Source organism: Oncorhynchus gorbuscha, linkage group LG11, assembly GCF_021184085.1.
Source record: "Oncorhynchus gorbuscha isolate QuinsamMale2020 ecotype Even-year linkage group LG11, OgorEven_v1.0, whole genome shotgun sequence".
Classification (NCBI taxonomy): domain Eukaryota; kingdom Metazoa; phylum Chordata; class Actinopteri; order Salmoniformes; family Salmonidae; genus Oncorhynchus; species Oncorhynchus gorbuscha.
In genome coordinates, this window is record NC_060183.1 from 21,721,698 (window position 1) to 21,735,727 (window position 14,030).

At 41.1% G+C, this 14,030-nt stretch overlaps 1 protein-coding gene across 2 annotated transcripts; it reads right to left on the bottom strand.

Annotated features, from left to right (window-relative positions):
• Positions 1 to 1,136: 1,136 nt before the first annotated feature.
• tap2t (transporter associated with antigen processing, subunit type t, teleost specific) lies at positions 1,137 to 11,215 on the bottom strand. 2 transcript variants are annotated; one of them, XM_046367900.1, is made up of 12 exons: positions 10,836 to 11,215; positions 9,803 to 10,356; positions 9,503 to 9,617; positions 9,205 to 9,335; positions 8,741 to 8,946; positions 8,016 to 8,213; positions 7,688 to 7,816; positions 7,396 to 7,584; positions 4,325 to 4,498; positions 2,126 to 2,285; positions 1,709 to 1,845; positions 1,137 to 1,441 (listed from the first exon to the last, which is right to left on the bottom strand). In XM_046367900.1, exons 2-12 carry the CDS (start codon positions 10,311 to 10,313, stop codon positions 1,250 to 1,252), a joined length of 2,142 nt encoding a protein of 713 aa, XP_046223856.1. In that variant the 5' UTR covers positions 10,314 to 10,356; positions 10,836 to 11,215; the 3' UTR covers positions 1,137 to 1,249. The 2 variants fall into 2 exon arrangements, 1 of the variants encoding a protein (XP_046223856.1); XR_006841112.1 differs by lacking the exon at positions 1,137 to 1,441 and having other exon boundaries at positions 2,126 to 2,290.
• Positions 11,216 to 14,030: the final 2,815 nt, after the last annotated feature.

The following is a 14,030-nucleotide window of genomic DNA, read 5'->3' on the forward strand; positions in this document are numbered from 1 at the left end:
GAGTGTAGTTTGAGGGCTCTAATATATACAAAGGCATGGAAATGGCAGAAGGGATGTGCCTACCTATATGTGTAGTGTCACTGTCAACACTGCCAGCTTCAATTTCACCCAGTGGTGCAGGTTTAGTGGTGGCCATATGGAGTATGCCCACAGATTTACTCACTAATTACCATTGAGAATAATTGAATATATATCGTTATATCTTTCAATCTTAATTCCTTTCATCTCTGCCATTATTAGGTGGGAATGACCACCTATAGCTAGCTACGTACACCATATAGACAATTGTTGATAATTAATTCCTACTCACCTGATGGCAGTATTATGGATGACATAAGAAAAATGCATTTATGCAATCTAAATGATTATCCTTCTTAGTTGTTTACGTTCAGATATTGATTGAACGAACCGCACACGGATCACCTTTGCACTCATTTTCAAAGATGTTTATTACATATATACGGTTTTTTAAAACTCATTTTCAGTGTTCACAAACTTGTTCTTTAATTTTAACATTTCAGTGCCACTGAAAAAAACATCACATTTTTATTTGATTATGAATCAAAGCAAGGAAAATAGATATGCGGATTTCTTGCAGTAAAAAAAACTATTAACATGCGTCATATTCAGGTCTGATCATTGAGTTTCATTAGCTATGTTTCTATTAACTTGCCCGGTGATTTTTGTTGTTGTCGACATTTAGAAAGTTTGAATAGAGAATAGATGCGACAATTGCCTGCTTAGGGCGCGTATCCATTTAACCATAGATACACACGGTTAATTTTGGATAAGTCGCTCTGGATAAGAGCGTCTGCTAAATGACTTAAATGTAAAATGTAAATGGATATTCTTAGTTGGTCGTTTTTTAACAACCATGCAGTTGTGATTACGTAAGACCAGACCAAAGATTTTTTTTTGCGGCATTGCTTTTGTCGAATAAACCTGTGTCTATGGAATCATGCCTCATGATAGAGTGTGCAGTTCAATAAACATTTTCACTTTTCATAAATGGAAGTATTCTGTGTCTCTCTCTCTCTCTCTCTCTCTCTCTCTCTCTCTCTCTCTCTCTCTCTCTCTCCCTCTCCCTCTCCCTCTCCCTCTCCCTCTCCCTCTCCCTCTCCCTCTCTCTCTCTCTCTCTCTCTCTCTCTCTCTCTCTCTCTCTCTCTCTCTCTCTCTCTCTCTCTCTCTCTCTCTCTCTCTCTCTCTCTCTCTCTCTCTCTCTCTCTCCGACAGCTGTGTGATTCCTAATCAGTCCTCAAAGAGTTTCTCTTTGAGTCGACGGTAGCGCCCCTTGCTAGCCATGAGCTCCTGGTGTGTGCCCTGCTCAACCACCTCCCCGCCCTCCATGAAGATGATGTGGTCTGCCTTCTCCACAGTCTGCAGCCGGTGGGCCACCACCAACACTGTCAGGCCCACTGAGCCTGCCAGGACGCCCTGCACCTGGGAGAGAGCATTAAGAACCCTATTGACATCATGTTACTGAAGCTATTAGATTTAGTTTCTATGACAATATTGGGTCCTGGTTATAGGCTATACCTAGGACCCAGAGTTGTTCCTACATAAGTCCAATTCTGACTCCTAAAAAGATTCAGTCTGTATTCTGTTGTAGGTAGACAGGTTCATTTTGCAGTTGGTTTAGTTCTATGTTTTACGTTAGACATGAAAATCTTGTAATATTATTGTGCTATAGAGGTCTTGAATGTGTACCGCATGCTGTGTGTTGATGTCCATGCCGCTGGTTGCCTCGTCCAGAATTAGGACCTGTGGCTCTCGAACCAGAGCTCTGGCTATGGCGATGCACTGCTTCTGTCCAGAAGACAGCTGCCCGCCACATTCACCTACATCTGAGAGATACACAGGACATTAGTGCTAGGCCAGCTGGTAGCTACACAGACAGATAGACCTGTAACTCACAATACGACACACAGCAGATTCCTCCCTCAAGCATTGTACAACCGGTTGTTCCAGTCTTACTTACACCTTACATGCTAACTTTGTTTGTCTTTTTGGCAGGCTTTTATGAAGGCAGAACAGCCCCTCTACAGAAAATACGATGCTTGTCAATGAATAAATCTGGTGAATATTGTCAATACAATGGCCACAAGATGACCCATGACTATCTACCTGTGTTGTAGCCCTGTTCCAGCGTACAAATAAAGTCGTGGATGTTGGCGCTCTTCGCAGCCCCTTTCACCTTCTCCAGGGTGCATCCCACGAGGCCGTACTCTATGTTGTGTCTGATAGATCCAGAGAAGAGCACTGGTTCCTGGGACACCAGGGCCATCTTACCTCAAAGAGAGATAATCATTGGGGATGTTTGGTTTAAAAACATATTAAAAACAATTGAACAAGTCACATGGTATGTCTATATGACACGAAACAAGTGTTCTTTTCTTCTCAGGAAGGCCAAGTCTGAATATTTTATGTCTGTTACCACTGATAACCTGAATGACCCTAGAAAGTTTTGGAAGGCTACTAAGTCTATGTATGGTAACAGTAATGTTAATGAATTACCGGCATGTGTTTTGAAGGACTCTGTTGCTATATATGACAAAACTGAAATGCTGAATTGTTTCAATAGCACTTTGTATCATCTGGTAGGCTGTTTGATTCAGTGTCCTCTGTCTCTGTACAACCCTGTGTGGATGAACCAGTCAGAGCTGGTCAAACTTTAGCTTTTTGCCATTCTCAGTGCAGGTGGTACATAAAGCCCTGAAATCCTTAGATCAGAGAAAACCTGCAGGTCCTGATCTTTTGGATCCCTGCTTTTTAAATCTGGCAGCTGATTTCAAACCCTTGTGAGTGAACAGCTAAAATAGTTTTTATTTACTAACTCTATTTTATCAATGTACCAATCGGGCTTCAGGAAGAAGCATAGCACAATTACAGCAGCCATGAAGGTTTTAAATGATATCACTGAAGCCCTTGACAAAAAACAGCAGTTGATCATGCTATACTAAGGCAGAGATTGTCGAGTGTAGGTCTTTCGGAGCATGCAGTTGCATGGTTTGATAACTATCTGTCTGATAGAACTCAGTGCACTCAATTTGATGGGCTTATGTCCGTTAAATTGTCTGTCTTGAATGGTGTGCCCCAAAGCTCTGTACTTTGTCCTCTCTTATTCACTATTTATATAAATTATTTAGACAAAAATGTCCAAAATGCACAACTTCATTTTTATGCTGATGATACTGTTATTTACTGTTGTGCCTCGTCTCTTACAAAAGCTTTCCAGAACATGCAAACTGATTTTTATACTGTTCAACATACCTTGTGTCAATTGAAGCTTATCCTCAATACTGAGAAAACTAAACTAATGGTGTTTTCTAATGCAAGAAATAGACCTCTAAACCTTTCACCTATTACTACCTGTCAGGGCAAGGTTGTAACCTCATATAAATATATTGGGATTTTAATTGATGACGGCCTCTCTTTTAAATTGTATATTCAACAGTTTACAAAAAAAATTAATCTGAAATTGGGATTTTATTTTACGAATAAGGCCTGTTTTTCTTTTGAAGCCAGAAGGAGGCGACATTTATGCCTTTACTAGACTATGGGGAAATTTTATATATGAATGCTTCCGCTCAGTGTTTGAGATCAATTGACACTCTTTACCATGGCACTTTGAGATTTATTTTAAACTGCAAAACCTTACTGCACTTTGTATACCAGGGTTGGCTGGCCTTCTCTAGTCACTCGTAGGCTCAGTCACTGGTATACTTTTATTTACAAAGCCATTTTGGGTTTATTACTTTTTTATTTGTGCATTTTTATTGTTCAGAAAGGTGGTGGGTACTCTCTTCGTTCACTTGACTTTATCCTGCTAAGTGTTCCAAATGTCCAAACTGAATTTGGTAAAAGGGCTTTTATGTACTCTGCGACATCGTCTTGGAACACCTTACAAAATACTTTTAAAATGGAAGAACTTGTCCCGTTTTGTGTTTTTAAATCACTGATGAAGGATTTTGAGGCTGATTCCCTGCCCTGTCAATGTTTTTAATTTGCTGTTTTGTACTCTTGTGAATTCAATGGTTTTTACTAGATTACTTGTAGTTTTTCATGTTGTCTGTCTGTATTTTTTTTGTAACGACTTGGTGCTGCCTATCTTGGCCAGGGCGCTCTTGAAAAAGAGATTTGAATCTCAATGAGCCCTTCCTGGTTAAATAAAGGTTAAATAAAATAAAGAGGAAGTGAGCTGAACAGTCCTAGTTTGCATAACGGTTGTTCACACACGTATAAAGGATTATGGAAAGCAGAGCCCTATCAACGAGCTAAAGTACTACAGCACATTATTGGTCATGGCGGGTTTCCTGTCTGTACCTTCTGATGCAGGTACTGGTGCTGGTAGCAGTGCAGGGGCTGTCCATCCAACAGCACCTGGCCGTCCTTGGGCTCATACAACCTCGCCAGCAGGCTGACGCAGGAGCTCTTCCCGCCACCAGAGGGCCCCACCAGCGCTGTCATCTTCCCCGGATGCAGTTCCAGACTCACAGCCTGGCAGATAGATGGTTAGAGACATTTAACCAACGATATACTGGAAATGATTGCAGGTACAGGCAAGCATGGCAGGAAGATAATAGAGTGCCTTCAGAAAGTAATGACACCCCTTGACATTTTCCACATGTTGTTGTGTTACAAAGTGGGATTAAAATGGATTTAATTGTGTCATTTTTGCTAACGTTCTACGCAAAATATTAAAAGGTGGAAGAAAAATCTGAACATTTGTAAAAAAAGAAAAAAGAAAAAAAGAAAAACATTAATATATCTTGATTATATAAGTATTCAACCCCCTGAGTCAATACATGTTAGAATCACCTTTGGCAGCGATTACAGCTTTCTGGGTAAGTCTCTAAGAGCTTTGCACACCTGTATTGTGCAATATTTGCACATGATTCTTTTTTGAATTCTTCAAACTCAAGTTGGTTGTTGATCATTGATAGACAGCCATTTTCAAGTCTTGCCATAGATTTACAAGCCGATTTAAGTCAGAAGTGTAACTAGACCACTCAGGAACGTTAAATGTTGTCTTGGGAAGCAACTCCAGTATATTTGGCCTTGTGTTCTAGGTTTTTGTCCTGCTGAAAGGTGAATTTGTCTCCCAGTGTCTGTTGGAAAGCAGACTGAACCAGTTTTCCCTCTAGGATTTTGACTGTGCTCAGCTCTATTCCGTTTATTTTTATCATAAAAAACTTCCTAGTCTTTGCTGATGACAAGAATACCCATAGCATGATGCAGCCACCACCATGCTAGAAAATATGAAGAGTAGTACTCAGTGATGTTTTGTTTTGGGCATAAAGTTAATTTCTTTGTTTACAGAATGCATGTTTTGGAATATTTGTATTCTGTGCAGGCTTCCTTCTTTTCACTCTGTTAATTAGGTTAGTATTTTGGAGTAACAACAAAAATAAATAAAAACACTATTATTGCACACACAGTAAGTCCAATGCAACTTGTTATGGTCTTTATTAAGCCCATGTTTTAGGCTTGCCATAACAAAGGGTTTGATTACTTAGCAAGACATTTCAGCTTTTCAAAAATGTCTAAAAACATAATTACACTTTCACATTATGGGGTATTGTGTGTAGGCCAGTGATATACAATCTCAATTTAAGCCATTATAAATTCAGGCTGTAACACAACAAAATGTGGAAAAGTTCAAGGGGTCTGGCCAACAGACATAATGTACAATGCATTCGGGAAAATATTCAGACCCCTTCACCTTTTCAACATTTTGTTACTTTACAGCTGTATTCTAAAATGGATTAAAAAAATTAAAAATCCTCATCAAGCTACAAATAATACCCCATAATGAGAAATACAAAACAAGTAATAACTTTTTGCAAATGTATAAAAAGTAAAAAACAGAAATACCTTATTCATATAAGTATTCAGACCCTTTGCTATGAGACTCAAAATTGAGCTCAGGTACATCCTGTTTCCATTGATCATCCTTGAGATGTTTCTACAACTTCATTGGAGTCCACCAGTGGTAAATTCAAGTGATTGGACATGATTTGGGAAGGCACACACCTGTTTATATAAGCAGTTGACAGTGTATGTCAGAGCAAAAACCAAGCCATGAGGTCAAAGGAATTGTCCGTAGACCTCAGAGACAGGATTGTGCCAAGGCAATGATCTGGGGAAGAGTACCAAAACATTTCCGCAGCATTGAAGGTCCCCAAGGAACACAGTGGCCTCCATCATTCCTAAATGGAAGAAGTTTGGAACTTCCTAGAGCTGGACACCCAGCCAAACTGAGCATTTGGGGGAGAAGGGCTTTGGTCAGGGAGGTGACCAAGAACCCGATGGTCACTCTGACAGAGCTCCAGAGTTCCTCTGTGGAGATGGGAAAACCTTCCAGAAGGACAACCATCTCTGCTGGCACTCCACCAATCAGGCCTTTATGGTACAGTAGCCAGTAAAAGGCACATGACAGCCCGCTTGGAGTTTGCCAAAAGATACCTAAAGGACTCTCAGACCATGAGAAACAAGATTCTCTGGTCTGGTGAAATCAAGATTGAGCCATTTGGCCAGAATGCCAAGCATCACATCTGGGGGAAACCTAGCACCATCCATACGGTGAAGCATGGTTGTGGCAGCATCATACTGTGGGGATGTTTTTCAGGGCAGGGACTGGGAGACTAGTCAGGATCGAGGGAAAGATGAACAGAGCAAAGGACAGAGAGATCCTTGATGAAAACCTGCTCCAGAGTGCTCAGGACCTCAGACTGGTTCACCTTCCAACAGGACAGGGCAGATGTGGCTTCGGGACAAGTCTCAATGTCCTTGAGTGGCCCAGCCAGAGCCCGGACTTGAACCCATTCGAACATCTCTGGAGAGACCTGAAAATAGCTGTGCAGTGACTCTCCCCATTCAGCCTGACAGAGCTCGAGAGGATCTGCAGAGAAGAATGGGAGAAACACCCAAAATACAGGCGTACCAAGCTTGTAACGTCAAACCCATGAGGACTCGAGGCTGTAATCGCTGCCAAAGGTGCTTCAACAAAGTACTGAGTAAATGGCCTGAATACTTATGTAAATGTAATATTTCCAGGGGGGGTTTATATACATTTGCAAACATTTCTAAAAACCTGTTTTTGCTTTGTCATTATGGGGTATTGTGTGTAGATTGATGAGGGGAAAAAAACAATTTAATCCATTTTAGAATAAGGCTGTAACATAACAAAATGTGGGAAAAGTCTGAATATTTTCAGAATGCACTGTATATTTCAATAGTTACATTTAAAAAAAGGTGCTGGTTCAAAGACAAGTCTCACTATTAAAATATGTAATGGTATCAGTAAATCCATGAAAATAGCAGGGCTATTACGCTTTTTTTGAATATTGATACAATCTTTCATAACAGCTCATATCCTGTGAATGGATGCTTACCTTCAGTGCGGGTGTATTTTGGCGTGAGGGATAGTAGAAGCTGACATGGTGGAAAGCAAGTTTCCCCTGAAGCTTTGCAGGAGCCAGCTCTCCTGCTTCTTTCTGGTCTGGCTTTCTGTCCAGAAATGTGAACACCTTGGCTGCCGCCCCGACAGTGCACAGCATGTCTCCAAAGACATACACAAGTTGCTGACAACAACAAAGAAAACATTTCAGTCAGTTTCACATCAGGTATTCCAGAACAATGACCTGAGAATTCAAACACCTGCTGGTGGTTCATTTGCTTACTCACCTTCATATTGGTCACCATGTCTTTCTGGAAGAGGACAAAAGCCAGCACACTGCCAATGCTCAGCTGGCCAGCCGAGATGAGCCTCCGACACAGGAACAGCATGGCCACCTTTAGGCCCACTGTCACCACCTGGTCAGACAGAGAAAAGAGGGTATTGGATACAGGAACATGTCACGTATATAGAGTACTGTATACGAGTTAAAGGTCTTCAGTGTGTAGGGATGTAGGGAGGAACAGACACATCATGTGGGATAGACTACATCTCCATGTTATTTACAGCACCCAGGTGTCTCAAACATCCTAGAGTTATCATTAGTTGAATTTTTACCCTTCTCAGTAAAAGGTGGATGGCACTGATGATGCCCTTGTGCTCCTGGACCTTGTACATCCTCTCCAGTGCTTGGTTGTACCTATCTAGCTCCTTCTCCTCAGCTCTGAAGCTGCGAACCGTTCTCACCGCCCCAATGGCCTGGGATGCCAGCTCCTTGATCTGGGCCTGGCAGTCCTGCAGCTGCTTAATGAACTCCTGTTGGGTGGTAGCAGTCAGTCAGTCAATTAATCAATCAATCATAATTCTACAAGCATCAATCACTAACTAGTCAATAATCCCATTACTTTTCTACAATTGGTCTTTATTTAGTCTACATTGCTGTCAGAGTTATAGCTGCATGGGTGTTTGGGTGTTGTTCTAGCTGTAGGTAGGGTAGAATGGGGTAAGTTCAGCCAGTATCACTCCGTCAAGGGAAATATAGTATTCTTTCTAAAAAGATATCTACATATATTTTAGGATGTTGTGTGTCCCTGGAAATAATCAGAATTCATGTAAACATTAGGTTTGAAAACATCTCTTGTCCTGAAAAAAATGGTCTCTTGGCACAACTTTGGGGTAAGTTGAGTCACGGGACAGGGTAAGTTAAGCCACCTACAAATTTCTGTACTGATTGAAATATTACCTCTACCTTTTTAAAACCATGTCTATCTTTATTTCCCCAAACACAATCGTTTTTTTGTCTATCTGGACGTATAATGGTGTAGGTGTTTGGGTGTTGTTACCTGGTTGTATGTGTTATATTTGGTCTGCAGCAGGGTGAGGAGGGGCATCTCCACTATGGTGAGCAGGGTGAGCTGCCAGGACAGGCCCAGCATCAGGAACAGCATACCAGCCGTCTTCACCAGGCTGCGCACCAGCACATTACTGTTCAGAGCCACAGAGCGTCCCATCTTGTCCACATCATAGCCGAGGCGTGAGACAAGGCTTCCTGTGGGAGGAAGGGCATCATTCCTAAATCAATTGGACTATAATGGTGGTTGGTAGAGCTGTCATATTTATACCAGAATCGTCTGTAAGTAAGGATAGAGATCACATCACATGCCACCAAAACAAGCGAATAGGACATGGCATGACAATATGTGCTATCATTCTATTATCTCTATGATATAATACCCATCCCGCTGGGCACAGACGTCAAATCCACGTTGGTTCACCCAGTGGGATGTTCCTGTGTACATCATCTCACCTGGTTTGTTCTCCTCAAAGAAGGGTATGTCCTGTTGTACCAGGTTGTGGAACAGCATGTGTCTCATCCTCTTGTTGAGTCTGGACAGGCTACACATGAACAAGCCCCCTCGCAGGCCTGAGCACAGAGCACTGAGGGGAAAAACCACAGAACGGTCACAGACAGGTCAATCAACAATCACAGAAGGGTCTACCATTCTTCTCTCTGTCTATCCACAGATAAATCAAAAAACACAGAGGAGAGGAAACAATCAAAGGAAAAAGTGGAGAAACTAAAAGAGGAAGCGAAACCTGTGTACCTTCCTAGTGAGACGAGTCCCATGCCTCCAATGGCGTACATGAAGCTGTTGTGCTGGTACTGACCACTCAGTGTATCAATGACCTTCCCCTGGTAGTAAGGGATAAACGTCTCACCTGCAACAACAAGATTGGCTCGATCAAAAACGGCTCACTGGAAAAGTTGGCGTAAGTAAGATTAATTATAGCTCAAAAATAACTAGCTCAACAAATTCCTTCAAAACAATTGATAACAGAATACAAACAAATGCATGTGCTTGGTATGCACATTTGAAATGACTTTTACACAACGCTATACTCACAGATGACAGCCAGGCTGAGGAAGAGGAAGGCTGCAGCCAGGTAGAGGGCGTCTGGTTTGCAGTATCGCACCACCCTCATCAACTGTGCCCTGGCCTCCTGTTTCTTCTTCTTCTCCTTCCCTTGGTTCCCTACATCATCAGGGAAGCCCAGCTCCCATGCCAGGCAGGCCACAGTGGAGGATACCAGGGCCAAGACCACCATGCTTGGGCCAGGCACCAGACCCAGGTCGTCGGCAGTCGATGCCGGCACCATGACCATACGTCCACTTTCAAACACAGGAGGTAAGAGGCAGAGCACTGCCACCCATCTCCTCAGCACTGGCTGGGGCTTTCTTTCAGAAAGCACCAGGGTGATTGAGTGGTGCAATGCCCACCTTAGGGCTCCAAAGGCCCATAACCCCACCAGTCCTCCACTACTGGAGAACTCAAGTAGCACTAACCCAGTCCACAGTGCCCCCCACAGCACGAGGTCATAGAGAAGGACCAGCCCATATGTTTTTAAATGAGCCATGGCCAATAGATAGAGTTACAGCAGTATCTCAATTGTGCTTATCCTGGAAAGAAAAGAAAATAAACAGGTATGTCGATATGATGCTCATTATTAATGTAACTATAGCAATGCCTTTATATGCATGATATGAATATCCATAATGAGTGCACAAGACACATGGGCAGTATATATTTCTGAATGTATAGTATAAAATGTGTATAGTAATACAATTAAGCAATAAGGCTCGAGGGGGTGTGGTATATGGCCAATATAACACGGCTAAGGGCTGTTCTTAAGCACAACGCAAAGTAAACCTCCAACCACCCAGTTGATAATATAGTATAATGCATACATGGAAGACCGGGAGTTTCAGAAAAAGATAGGGCCCATGGCATGCCCATCATAAAATCTATGGAGACTGTAGTGCAATAGACAGCTAGTTTAGTCATATGAAGTCAGAACGCGTAGTTGGTAGTCTATCATCCACATTGACAATCGACCTGCATAACTCTACTTTCTTAGAAAAGCTAACAATATTCTTACCATCGTCTTTGCTGGCTGATGTAAAAGTGGCTTTATAAATACATTTGATTGATTGTTTTCGTGCAGCAGGTTAACGTTACCAAGTAAGGTAAGATACTTGGATACTTTTACTTTCACTTTCTACTGACCACCGGAACAACAAGGTCTCTGTGAGTGAGCGGTTGAAGTGTCTAGCCTACTCCAGTCCTAGCTGCTCTGTCAACAACATTTTACTATTGCTTTGTAACGGACAACTTGAAAAGTACATTTAAAATAATGTAAATACAAATATTTAGCTTTGGGAGAATATCATTCGCTTTTCCTTGGTACAATTCTCAAATTCGAACACCTCGCGTCCTCTCTCATCGACTCCTTCTCAAAATCCTTTGGAAGACAATTTCAGGGGGGCGGGACCTCTGATATTTTCATCCAAATGGGTTTTGAGAAGCAGCGAGGAGAGGACGCGAGGAATCAAGGAAATACAATTGAGATTCTTCTCTTGAGTTCAGCTGTAAAACTATTCCGCCTTATTTTCAGTTTGAACTGGCAGGCAACACTACACTGCCGCCACATCATGTCATACTTTGACAACATTTATCAAATTGGAACACTCCGTTCTCAGAACATTAAGGGATAACCTACCTTTCTGATCTCGAACGACAGCTTATTTGCTCTTTTTTTTAACTTATGTTTTTTTTAAAGTGACATTTATAATTTCCACAATTATTTTATATAAATAATGATTGGTATAAAATGAAATAAATAACTATTTGGCCCCAGCGCAAGACACAATAGCCCTTTCTATAAAAATACCTATGAATCGTTCCATGACAAGGGAGCTATAGCCAGGGGCAGACTGGCCATCTGGCATTTCTGGAAAATAGCAGATTGGTTGGTCCAATTTTTGCCTAGTGGGCTTTCTAAGTTGTATTTTTTTTGCGCAAAATTATAATTATTTGGCCAATAATGGGGGCCTCAAGTTAATAAATGGGCCAGTGTGTTAGAAATGCCATAGCCTAAAAAGTATATTGCCACATACAGTACCAGTCAAAGGTTTGGACACACCTACTCATTCAAAGATACAACATTAAAAAAACTATGATATAACACCAAAAAAGTCTTCAACAAATCAAAATCTATGTTACATTTGAGATTCTTCAAAGTAGTCACCCTTTGCCTTGATGACAGCTTTGCACAAACTAGGTTAGCAGGCAATATTAACCAGGTGAAATTGTGTCACTTCCTTGCGTTCATTGCACGCAGAGTCAGTGTATATGCAACAGTTTGGGCCGCCTAATTTACCAGAAGTGTACGTAATTATGACATAACATTAAAGGTTGTGCAATGTAACAGGAATATTTAGACGGATGCCACCAGTTAGAAAAATAAGTAATGGTTCCGTATTTCATTGAAATAATAAACGTCTTGTTTTTGAGATGATAGTATCCCGGATTCGACCATATTAATGACCTAAGGCTCGTATTTCTGTGTGTTATGATGTTATAACTAAGTCTATGATTTGATAGAGCAGTCTGACTGAGCGATGGTAGGCACCAGCAGGCTCGTAAGCATTAATTCAAACAGCACTTTTGTGCATTTGCCAGCAGCTGTTTATGACTTCAAGCCTATCAACTCCCAAGATTAGGCTCGTGTAACTGATTTGAAATGGCTAGCTAGTTAGCGGGGTGCGCGCTAATAGCGTTTCAAACATCACTCGCTCTGAGACTTGGAGTGGTTGTTCCCCTTGCTTCGCAAGGGCGTCGGATTTTGTGGAGCGATGGGTAACGCTGCTTCGAGGCTGGCTGTTGTCGTTGTGTTCCTGGTTCGAGCCCAGGTAAGAGCGAGGAGAGGGACGGAAGCTATACTGTTACACTGGCAATACTAAAGTGCCTATAAGAACATCCAATAGTCAAAGGTTAATGAAATACAAAGGGTATAGAGGGAAATAGTCCAATAATAACTACAACCGAAAACTTCTTGCCTGGGAATATTGAAGACTCATGTTAAAAGGAACCACCAGCTTTCATATGTTCTTATGTTCTGAGCAAGGAACTTAAACGTTAGCTTTCTTACACGGCACATATTGCACTTTTACTTTCTTCTCCAAAACTTTGTTTTTGCGTGATTTAAACCAAATTTAACATGCTAAATTATTTATTTGAGGCTAATTTGATTTTTATTTAAAATAAGTGTTCATTCAGTATTGTTGTAATTGTCATTATTACAAATGAATAAAAAAATTGGCCGATTAATCAGTATCGGTTTTTTTTGGTCCAATAATTGGTATCAGTATCGGCGTTGAAAAATCATAATCGGTCGACCTCTAGTTGAGATGTGTCTGTTAGTAGGCCATCATTGTAATTAACAATTTGTTCTTGACTGACTTGCCTACTGTAGTTAAATAAAGGTTAAATAAAACATTTAAAATTGAACTCAGTGAAGAATTTACTTGGGCTGCAATTTCTGAGGCTGGTAACTCTAATGAATTTATCCTCTGCAGCAGAGGTAATTCTTGGTCTTCCTTTCCTGTGACGGTCCTCATGAGAGCCAGTTTCATCATAGCGCTGGATGGTTTTTGCGACTGCACCTGAAGAAACTTTCAAAGTTCTTGAAATGTTTCGTATTGACTAACCTTCATGTCTTAAAGTAATGATGGACTGTCATTTGTTTTTGCTTATTTGAGCTGTTCTTGTCATAATATGGACTTGGTCTTTTACCAAATAGGGCTATGTTCTGTATACCACCCCTACCTTGTCACAGCACAACTGATTGGCTCAAACACATTAAGAAGGTAAGACATTCCACAAATGACCTTTTAACAAGGCACACCTGTTAATTGAAATGCATTCCAGGTGACTATCTCATGAAGCTGGTTGAGAGAATGCCAAGCTGTCATTATTGTCAAATCTCAAATATATTTTGATTTGTTTAACACTTTTTTGGTTACTTTAAACATTTTTAACTAGGCAGTTAATTACAAATTCTTATTTACAATGACGGCCTACCGGGGAACAGTGAGTTAACTGCCTTGTTCAGGGGTAGAACAACAGATTTTTACCCTGTCAGCTCAGGGATTCGATCCATCAACCTTTCAGTTACTGGCCCAACGCTCTAAACGCTAGGCTATCTGCCATCCCCCCAAAAATGGCACATGTGTTATTTCATAGTTTTGATGTCTTAACTATTATTCTACAATGTATAAAATTGTTCAAATAA

Coding starts and splice junctions, on each gene's coding strand:
- tap2t (XM_046367900.1), bottom strand. CDS start 10,313: ATGGCTCATTTAAAAACATATGGGCTGGTCCTTCTCTATGACCTCGTG. Junction 7,585..7,687: donor ACATGGTGACCAATATGAAG/GTGAGTAAGCAA, acceptor TGTTGTTGTCAG/CAACTTGTGTATGTCTTTGG. Junction 1,442..1,708: donor ACATCAACACACAGCATGCG/GTACACATTCAA, acceptor GCTCTCTCCCAG/GTGCAGGGCGTCCTGGCAGG.